This window comes from Heteronotia binoei, chromosome 3 (assembly GCF_032191835.1).
Source record: "Heteronotia binoei isolate CCM8104 ecotype False Entrance Well chromosome 3, APGP_CSIRO_Hbin_v1, whole genome shotgun sequence".
Lineage (NCBI taxonomy): Eukaryota > Metazoa > Chordata > Lepidosauria > Squamata > Gekkonidae > Heteronotia > Heteronotia binoei.
Genome location: NC_083225.1, coordinates 87578119 through 87589286, shown reverse-complemented (window position 1 = coordinate 87589286; position 11168 = coordinate 87578119). Strand labels below are relative to the sequence as shown.

Genomic DNA, 11168 nt, shown 5'->3' with positions numbered 1-11168 from the left:
ACAAAAACAGCTGTATAAGGAAGCTTTACATAAAAAGTGGATTTGTCTAATAAACTTGATTTTGTTACACAAATAGCAATTTATTGGATTTATATCCAGCCCTATACTCTGAATCTCAGAGTCTCAAGACTTTATTAAGATGTCTGGATGCAGCTATAGTCTCTAGCACATTCAGATCTCTGTAATTTAAGTGTTACAGAAAATGGAGCTTTCTAGACTCTCTCCTCTCACTGTAGCCAACATGCCTGTCCTCAGGTACAGGACCCCAAGAATAGCAGTAGGTACAATATGGGGTTTACAGCCAAAAATAAGGATTCATCATTTATAATCAACTGCAAGCCTCAGTCAGATCCATGCAGTATAATCTGTTGAGTTTTATCAGAGAGCAACATGCTCATCTGCCTTTATTTTATACATTAGTAATATTTTGTGCTTTTCCCCTTTCATCAGTGATTGGATTTTTTATAAGTTAGGTGGAGCTGTTCTCGCAAAAAAACCTAAAAACCTGCCTCTTGTAAATGGAGCTGTTTAGAGGACTTTAACATGTACAACAAATTCTTAAAATTTAAATTTTACCATTTAAGACAGACATGATAGAATAGAAAGTCACAGTTGTAAGAGTAGCATGTCTTGTTACAGGAATATCACACTAAAATCTTCTACATAGCTGAATTACTGGTATTAATATATATTTTACCTGATTCTGTTGGAGAGGAGGCTGAGACTGTCCATCAGGAGCCTGGCCCTGGCTGTCATTCCCTCCCACCGGAGAGCCACGGGTCGTGGCTGTCATACTCGAAACAGGGCAGATTTTTGCAATTTTGTCTGCTTATGTAGTTGTTGTGAGAGAAAAATTTATAGTCCGCTTAATAAAGTTGTACCAGCATATGTCTGTTTTAAAAAGCTCCAACTCAAGAATAAGCCATCTTGCAGTGACCATTGCATAATCTGAAAGAAAAGCATTTAAAACATCACTTTTAAAAATTTGAATTCGCATTTAAACATGAAAGTAAAAACATTCCCATTGTTAGGCCACTTCCCTCCCCACACCATAAACCACACCAGAATCAACTATAGCCTAACCAACCTAGTACCCTCCTAAGATTGGCACATGATGTTAAGAGAGTTTATTCCATAAAGCACAATTCCTATAACCCAGTTATCTATTGTTTTTCTTTAGGTAGCAAACTTTACTCAGGCTTGAAGAAACATTTCTGCAATCCTAATAGTAGTCTGTATCATAGCAAGGAGACTGGGGAAACAGTATGCCTTTAAAACAAGTTGGTAGTGGCATATGTTTGATTAGTTACAAGAGTGTATTCATCTTTCCGTCTGCTTCTTCACACAATTTCTGCCTCTTATGGTACAAAAAATAAAACACAAAGCACAACTTCATTGACAGGCGTTTGGCAATAAACGAATGCCAGTTTTTATCTCAATCACAGTAAAATTATTACTATACTAAAGTATTACTGTCCTGAGCTGGGTAGGCCAAGATAGCCTAATATCATCAGATCTCAAAAGCTAAGTAGGGATGACCTTGTCTAGTATTTGGATGGGAGACCTCCAAGGAATTATCAAGGTTATGACACAGAGGCAGGCAATGGCAAGCCACCTCTGAATGTCTCTTGACTTGAAAATTCTATGAGGTCACCATTAAGTCAGCTGTAACTTAATAGCAACAAACAACACATAAGTATTACAATACTAAATCACTGAATATTTAAATGATGAGGATTCATTTACCATTTATATATTGCCACAAACATTTTCCAAGGTTTCTAAAATTGAGATAAGAGTTGGTTACCAGTGAATTCCTGAATCATGTGTGCCTGTGGAACATGTGTTTTCCAATGCTGGCCTCACTATTACCAATCTATGCACAGTCATTGGAGCACATTAACATGCTATTTTTTTAAAAATGGTAGTGTAACGATTTATGAAAATATTTATATGGCTAGATGGAGTTTATTAATGTTAAAAGATAACAGTTTAACAGTTGCTTGGCCAAACCAAATTTACATCCCTCACTAAAAATCACATTCAATTTACCAGATGGTTCAAGTTAACGATTGGGCCATGCTAGGGTAAGAACAAGACAACTTTGTTTTCAATGTTTTCCCTTCATTCAAAAGTGTGGCTTTTCTCCTAGAGGCCTGTCAAAGACTGAACATCATGTGGAAGTACTGCAAGACCATCTTGTTTTAGTCTTTATGTTTTAAGGTTAGTATAACACCTGACATACCTATTTAACATTGGTTTTGTGCATACTATATAAAATTATTTCCAAAACCAATATTAAACAGGTATTTCATTAATTTATTTTGGAGATGGTTAAAAGGTTAACCATCATGCCACAGAATAATGCAGATTACAAATCCTCTATTCTTAAGGCCCTATTCAGTAATACTACAGAGCACATTACTAAGTGACAGCCGTACATACAAATTATGCACTAAATACACACTTCAGTCATGCACTAAATACACACTTCAGTCAAAAAAGCTGAATGTCATTAATAATGCAGCCACAATTAGCTAAGCTGACAAACACCAATGCCAAATGGTAACTTGAACCTTAAAAACTAGTAAAATTGGATTTTTAATCTATTTTTAAAGGCAATTTTTTACTAATTTGAACACCCTGTTCATGATTACTAATAATCCTGTAATAACATATATACAACATATACATAACTATAATTGCCAGGAAGCTTTTATTCAAAATTTATGAAGTTAAAATGAAAAGGACATAACACCTGTGTTTTTAAACAGGACTTAAGGTTAATATGCTATAGTTTAAAACCACTGAACATCTTCTCAACAGGCAAAAAGTAGTCATCAATCACGTTACAGGACAAGAAAAAAAGAATCTTTGAGTAAAAATGTAATCATGGCTTAAGCATTGGTACTGATTAATTCAGACATCACATTAAAGCATGCTTTAATAAAACTAACTAATAAAACTAATTGTGATTGCTTTAATCAACTAATTATGGTTAATTAGAATCTGTTTAAGCAGGACTTTAAATTAGTTAATTAATCCCAGCCTTAACTATGGTTTTGCAAACCATCTGAATGAAGCGATTGAGACTTGTTTTTTGACAATACCCACCCAAGGCTGCAGAAAGTAGAAAATGAAACCAGCATTTGTTGAGGCAAATCAAGATTTGAGTGACTGCAAGCTGAACCCTGGTTTCACACACTAACTATAGCTACAATAAAACATGGTTTTATGTTATGTCTGAACCAAACCAAGGCAGCTACATTCAGACATGACAAGCAGCAATTAAACTATCCACAAAGACAACTTGTTGCTGTGTTTATTCCCCTGGCTCTTTCTACCTTCTTTCATATACAGCAGGGGTCCCCAACCCCCAGGTCAAAGACCACCTGTTAGCAACCAGGCACCGCAGGACCTCGTCCCCGCCCCCTGCCTCCTCTCCCCTCTCTAATTCACAATTTTAAGGCCCAGGAAGGAGTGGTGAAGCACCACCTTCCTGGGCTCTTTAAAGGCTGACCCCCCCTCCTCCACTGATCAGCAGGAAAAACGCACCAAAGGCTGGGCACCTATGCCCCTCTGACGGGCCCACAAACCAGAAGACCTTCACTTGAAGGGAAGAGAGAGGTGGGAGGAGTTAGGAGGTATCAACATAGCAACAATATGCATGATCTCATGAGCCGCATTATCTCAGCTTAATTCCAGTTTGCTATGCTGTCTGAATGCAGCCTAATGCTCAGTTCAGATACAACCATCAGAACAGCCCTGCCAAAGGGCCATCCAATATTTCATTTCCTCACAGATACCACAGGAAGGCTTACAAGTGAAACAGAGGCCAAAGCCTCCACCCTGTTCTTCTGCCCTAGTAGATGGATTCAGAGGCACATGAACAGGGAGGGCTCATTTACCATAACAGATAGTCAGTAATGGGACCCACATGCCATACACTTGCACAATCCCTTTGAAAGCCAGTAGGAATATACAATCCTTAGAACTATTGGCTTAGAGATTCAGGAAGGCATTATGGACTCAAAACTCCTTTGTCCATTTCCTGGTTTCCTCACAGTTCATCAAGACATCACAAACTATAGTTGGTGACAAACAACTAGACTGCAAAACCATAACCACCATGGTTTCCAATTTTGTTTTGGAAATAAGTGTTCACAGTTTGCTTTATTTGGATGTTACAACAAACTATGCCTAGAAAACACCAGGCAGGCAATACAGTGAGCCTGCAGCATATTTAAAAAAAAAAATACCTAGCATACACACCAATCTAACAACCAGAAACACATCACTCCCTTTTTTCTAGTTAGTATTTTAGATGTGATATCCCCTACTAGACTCTCCCTTGCTTTTGAACGCAAAAAAGTATTCAAAGTGTTTATTCTCTTGTTCTGGAGAAGTGGCAAAGGTCCCAAAGATAACCGTGGGCTACAGGAATTTCTCTCAGCCCAATTCAAGTGCACAACCACTGACCTGTTAAGGTGGTACATGCCAAACTGACAGATTAATCCATACAATAGCTCTGTAAGAAATGATAGTTTGCTAAAGCCATGTAATAAATTTATGGCTGAGGTGATAATTCCATCATGGACCTCTGCCTCATATTTCACACTCTTCAGCCACTATGTTGCCCCAGAACATCCAAGTATCCTTAAAGTATTTACCGTTCCAAAACTGTAGAAATCAATAAACTAACCTAAGTTGAAACAGGTCTCCTCGACCTTTTCTTGCCATTCTTCAGGCTCTTCAAGCAAAGCCAGCTGGGACTGACCCAAGAGGTACATGTTCACAACCTTAAAAATGCAGCTGGAAATGTAAAGGACTGTTGCAATACTTTCCAGCCACTCTTGGAGCTCTGATAGAATGCCACTTGAGATTGACCCTCCTCCTCAACAATGGGGACAAAAAGAGAATCTGGAAGTCTTAACAAGGTGGAAAGATCTCATTTCCTACCCCACCCTGCCCACCCTTACTGGGGCCAGCAGCACTGCCAGGAAAGCTTTACTTAGCACTGCTGGCATCTCCATATCACTGCCTCCTTGTCCACTTGTTGCCACTGTTGCCTCCCTTTTCCTATCACCTATTCCTCTTCTTATCACCTCCCCCCTACTCCTCCTTCACAACCACATTCCCCTTTCTATCAAATAACTGCAGAGTCCCCCCCTCATTATTTTTGCCACTTCCTGCGACTGCCTCATTTCTTCCCCGAAGACTCCTCCTCACCCTCCCCCCCCCGCTTCCATTTCCTTCCCCTCTCTTGGCTACTACTTATGGGGGGAGGGTGGCATTACACAAACCATGATCTTTGGTAAGATCTCAATTGACAATTCTTTTGCACTGTTGGTTTGGTTTGTGGAGCATGTAAAGCCTTGGGGGATGTTTCTGCAAATCTGGGGTACTTCTCTCCCAATGACCCATCCAGTCCAAGATTCAGTGTTACACAGTAGCCAAAAATCAGATGCCATCAGGAGGTTCACCAGCAGGGCCAGATTCCAGAAACCCTCCCACTGTGGCCCCCCCCAAGCACCAAGAATAAACAGCATCACTGCCCCAGACAAAGAGTTCCAGACCATATGGCTAACAGCCACTGATAGACCTCTGCTTCATTATTTACCTAATCCCCTCTTGAAGCTGTCTATGGTTGTAGCCACCACCTCTTCCTATGGCAGTGAATTCCATATGTTAATTACTCTTTGGGTGAAGAAATACTTCCTTTTATATGTTCTAAACCTCCTGCTCATTAATTCCATTGAGTGCCCACAAGTTCTTGTATTGTGCGAAAGGAAGAAAAGTACTTCTTTCTCTACCTGCTCTATCTCATGCATAATCTTGTAACTCTCTTATCACATCACCCCTCAAGTCATCGTTTCTTCAAGGTGAAGAGCCCTAACTAACCTCTTTAACCTTTCTTCACAGAGAAAGTGTTCCACCCTTAAATCATTTTAGTTGCCTTTTCTGCACTTTGTCCAATGCTATAATATGTTTTTGAGGTGCAATGACCAGAACTGTTCACAGTATTTCAAATGAGGCCACACCATCAATTTATACAAGGGCATTATGATACTGGTTGATTTATTTTCAATTTTCTTCCTGGTTCAGGTCTTTCAGAATTCAGAATTAGATATATAGATGTTACTAAAGCAGTGAGAAGTTTACATTTGATAGCACATATATTTTAATTTTTTTCAACATCTCCACCTTTACAAACAAAAAAAATCAAAATTACTGGAAATCTCCATCCTTGATACTTAGGTTGTTTAGCTGAATGTCTGCCAGAACTTCAGCTGGAATGGTCTTGTGAAATAATGCTACACAAGATATCAATGCGTATTAAAAGGGTCCTCATCTCTGCACTCAACCTGCCCTTGCTAGTCTCTTTCTACCATTTACTTCTAGCCTAAGAACAATAGTCTTAGAAGGGAAAAAGCAAATATACATGCAATTTTCAAAAAGTTAAACAGGGCTACTGGATAGAGGATGTTTCAAAACACAAAATGGGAAACGTAGCATGTGACTTCCACAGCACAGTTCTATGTAAACAGAGTGGGGCTATCCCCAAAGCTGCAGAGATTTTTCCTAGAGATTTTTATCTGCCATATGCAACCAGGTAAGTAGAGATAATCATAAGCCTAAAAATCAATAAAATCGTGAATATGACTTATAAGAAATACAAAGTAAGAAAAGTCCTTAATATTTATTTGCTTCTTCTACTAATGTGTCACGAAGAGGAAGCCAGTTACAAATGTAGCACCAAACTGATGCCACTCAAAAATATGAAACAAAGGGGTGTTATTTACACACATTCTCTCTAACACTATGGAACAAAACTTTTCACTTACATCCTTGTAAACTTGATATGTTAACTCAGACATTCACTGAAAACACATTCAAGGGCAACATGGAACTGCAACCTATACCAGAAGGTCATACCATAACCAATGGGCCGAAATTAAATCAAAAAAGTTTTCAACTAAACATAAGGAAGAACTTCCTGACAGAGAAGTTCATCGGTGGAACAGGTTTCTTCAGGAGGTGGTAGGCTCTCCTTCTTTGGAGGTTTTCAAACAGGCTAGATGACCATCTAACAGCAGTGCTGATTTTGTGAACTTAGGTAGATCATGAGAGGGAGGACAGGAAGGGTTGCATCAGTGCTTAGTTCTCATGGTCATTCTTACATACCCAGGGAAATACTGATTGCCACTCTGGGGTCAGACAGCAATTTTTCTCCAGGCTAGTTTTGCCAGGGATCTTGGAAGTTCTTTTTCTTCTTCTTTTGGCCATCTTCTAGTCACAGAGCAGGGGTAACTGGGGTTTGGGGAAGGTATTTGTGTATTTCCTGCATTGTGCAGAGGGTTGGACTAGATGGCCCTAGAGGCCCCTTCCAACTCTATGATTCTATGACAATGAGCAAGGAGTCAATTTAATATTAGTTCTTGGAATTTTAAGTATCTGCAAGCAAAATGTCTTCAAATCTCATAAAATACACATTGGGTTCAACCATGAAGGAGTATTTTAGATTAAATTATATGCTAAGCACGCAACACCCCATGTTCAATAACTATTAATGAATTATTCCATCACTATCTTAAAAGTAAAGGTAGTCCCCTGTGCAAGCAGCAGTCGTTTCCAACTCTGGGATGACGTCGCATCACGTTTTCATGGCAGACTTTTTACAGGGTGGTTTTCCATTGCCTTCCCCAGTCATCTATACTTTCACCCCAGTAAACTGGGTATTCATCTTACCAACCTTGGAAGGATGGAAGGCTGAATCAACCTTGAGCCGGCTACCTGAACTCAGCTTCCACCGGGATCGAACTCAGGTAGTGAACAGAGAATTTGGACTGCAGTACTGCAGCTTTACCACTCTGCGCCATGGGGTCTTATCACTATCTTAGATTACCCTTAAAAGTACACTACCAAATGACTACTGAGTTCACAACTCAGCCACTGATTTTACTATTCCCATTGCAATGAATTTAAACCTGGGAAAACCCATCATTTCACCAGCCTTCAGCATATTTATATATAAATGGGAGTTAAAGTAATATAACTACTGTCTGATGGCATAGCTCATCTCCTGTCATGTTGCTTGCCTATTTGTTTTTGGTGAGTTGTGACTACCATAAATTAACAGCTCAGTGGTAAGCTTCACTAGTCTATGTCCATGCCTCTTTCTACCCTGCCATCCATTCATCTCTAATTTTTCAAACCTGCCATCAAAGTGGCAGATAGCACAATATAATTATGCTATTAAAACACAAAGATTGTATTTATAAGCAGGAGATAAAAGTATTACACAAATCGATCAAGTAGGCAATAGTCCAAAGGCCTGTCAATAAAAGGATCAGAAAACATTTTTCATCACAACATTTCCCTTTATCCACACTTATGTTGATACTTCCGCCATTTATAGTCAGGAGAAACTGAGGGCAGTGCGACTCCAGATCTTTTGTCTCTAACATTGCTTTTTTATTTTGCTGATTAGAACAAGACAGCAAAAGTATAAAGGAAATTAGCAGTAACTTCCCCGTACTGCAGCTGCCAGTCTTCTGTTGTATTTTCTTAAAACACGCAGAGTTGGAAGCCATTAAGAAAATTCCAGACTCACTGCTGTTTTCTCATCTTACAAGAAGATCCCAGATTGTTTACAAATTTCATCCCTCATGCTTTAAAACTGGCAGTTGAGAAGGATACACCAAAGGAAAATGAAGCAATTATGCAGGCTTCCCAGCTCTGCAGAATGCTTTCCTGAGTGGAATGAGAAGGCAGACATTTGCTAGCTCAGCACTTTTTCAGATCAAATCACAACTCGCGTATCTGCTTCCAAAACAAAATATTAAAGAAAGGTTACAAAGATTTTATTTTACCTGTTTTCTGCAAATCTACCAACTACTAAGTAAGTTGCCAATAATTTTTCCACATTCTAAGAAACACATTTGTTCTTTACATTGAGGATCATGTCATTAGCACAATAGATTAAAATACAGAAAATAGGTAATATACTTTGTAACGGGATCATAACTGACGTGTATTTCCATAACAAATATTAATAACCAGAAACATCATATATTAGCAAGTTCCTACTTCATTTATCTGCTTCAACAGTTGTTTCTTACAAGTAAAGAATCATATGCTTTCTCCCCTAAGGTCTGAGAACAAACAGCTAGCTCCCTCAAGTGGCAGTCTATGAGAGAGCACAACCAATTCAAAAGCTAAACTTCAAACAAAAAAAGATAGAAGCATAAGGTTACTATTACTCTTAAAGCTTAAACAGCAAGTCAAAATCCAATGCTTAGCATTAGTGCTATAAGAAAATCATATGCAAATTACGTTTTTAAAAAAATCATTCTTGCCCTAGTTATTCACCTGCCATTAATGCCAGGGGCGTAGCTAGGGCTTTGGGGGCCCGGGGCCCAAGATTTATGTGGGCCCCCCTACGTGTGTGCACGCCACCGGAAACAGGAAGTGACGTCACTTCCAGCGATGTCACTTCCGGTGACATCATGCCACCGCCGGAAACAGGAAGTGACATCACTTCCTGTGGCATCATTTCCCCCGTGCCACCTGCCGGAAACGGGAAGTGATTCCTGAAAACTTATACTCTGGAACTTTTGTTGATCTCTGAGGAGCCGGTGGACTTTGACCTAGGAGTAATCCAAGTAAAGTTAAGCCATTTTTCAAAAAAAACGGGGCCCAGAAGTATTTAACAGCACTGTGCCAACAGCAGCCATGCCAGCACATTACCTATCATTTCCCCAGGTGATCCAGGTTACTTTTTAAAATCTTCTTGGGGACTTCTCCGTGGCTGCAGAAGTTCTGTACCAATGTTACCTGGAACGCTTTGAAAGGAAGGCCAGGATCACGCACAATCGCTATTGCGGGGGTGGCCGAACTTGCTTAATGTAAGAGCCACACAGAATAAATGTCAGATGTTTGAAAGCCACAAGGAAGGAAGGCAGACAGACAGACAGATGATTTATATTCTGCCCTCCACTCTGAGTCTCAGAGTGGTTCACAATCTCCTTTATCTTCCTCCCCCACAACAAACACCCTGTGAGATAGGTGGCACTGAGAGAGCTCTCCCAGAAGCTGCCCTTTCAAGGACAATTGCTACGAGAGCTGTGGCTGACCCAAGGCCATTCCAGCAGATGCAAGTGGAGGCGTGAGGAATCAAACCTGGTTCTCCCAGATAAGAGTCTGCACACTTAACCACTACAATGGGAGGGAGGAAGGAAATGGATGGGGAGGGAGGGAGAAGTGGAAAGAAATATACTTTAACTTTAAATGCACTCTCCAAGTCACCAGCTAGCTTGGCAAAGTGATTTAAAGAGACAAATGCCTTCTCCAAGCCAGCTACAGGGCAGTGGGGATTTCAAGAAACCTGGACTGGCCACAAAAACAAAAGCTCTGTGTTAGAAACTGCGTTCTCATGGGGAATTTGCAACCTCGAGTGACAGACATGTCCATTCACAACCAATTTTAGATCCAAAACCTTCAGGAGTAACTCAAGAGAGTTTTGAGAGCCACACGATATGTGTGAAAGAGGCACATGTGGCTCCCGAGCAGCAGTTTGGCCACCCCTGTGCTACTGGTAACCCCCAGGTCCTTGAACTCAAACTGCACTCCCCAACAGGCTGTGGCACAGTGGAGCAGTCCTCTCTACTCCAAAGCAATTTGGGGCCAGTCTCCATCAGCCTGACCTACCTCAAAGGGTTGCTGTGAGGACACAACACAGCTCCTTAGCTGAGATCAAAGTGCACTGGACAGAGGAGCAGATCAACACAGCAGGCAGGGGACCCCTCCACCCCCAGCCCCCGGGGCTGTGGCGGCACGGAGGCCATTGGGCATGGGGAGAGCCAAACTCACTTAATGAAAGAGCCACATAAAGTAAACATCCGATGTTTGAGAGTTGCAAGACATGCGCATCAGGGGAAGGAAGGAAGGAATCACAGAATCCTAGAGTTGGAAGGGACCTCTAGGGTCATCTAGTCCAACCCCCTGCACAATGCAGGAAACTCACAAACACCTCCCCCTAAATTCACAGGATCTTCATTGCTGTCAGATGGCCATCTAGACTCTGTTTAAAAACCTCCAAGGAAGGAGAGCCCACACCTCCCGAGGAAGATGGGGAAGGAGAGGTGGGAAGAAAGCAACTTTAACTT

At 40.7% G+C, this 11168-nt stretch overlaps 1 protein-coding gene across 1 annotated transcript in view; it reads right to left on the bottom strand.

Annotated features, from left to right (window-relative positions):
- The window catches only part of USP9X (ubiquitin specific peptidase 9 X-linked), a 148656-nt gene that overhangs the window by 118021 nt on the left and 19467 nt on the right, over window positions 1–11168 (bottom strand). Inside the window, exon 2 of the mRNA XM_060234133.1 lies at window positions 698–948. Coding sequence (XP_060090116.1) covers window positions 698–793 — 96 coding nt within the window. The 5' untranslated portion in view covers window positions 794–948. The remainder of the gene's footprint in view (window positions 1–697; window positions 949–11168) is intronic.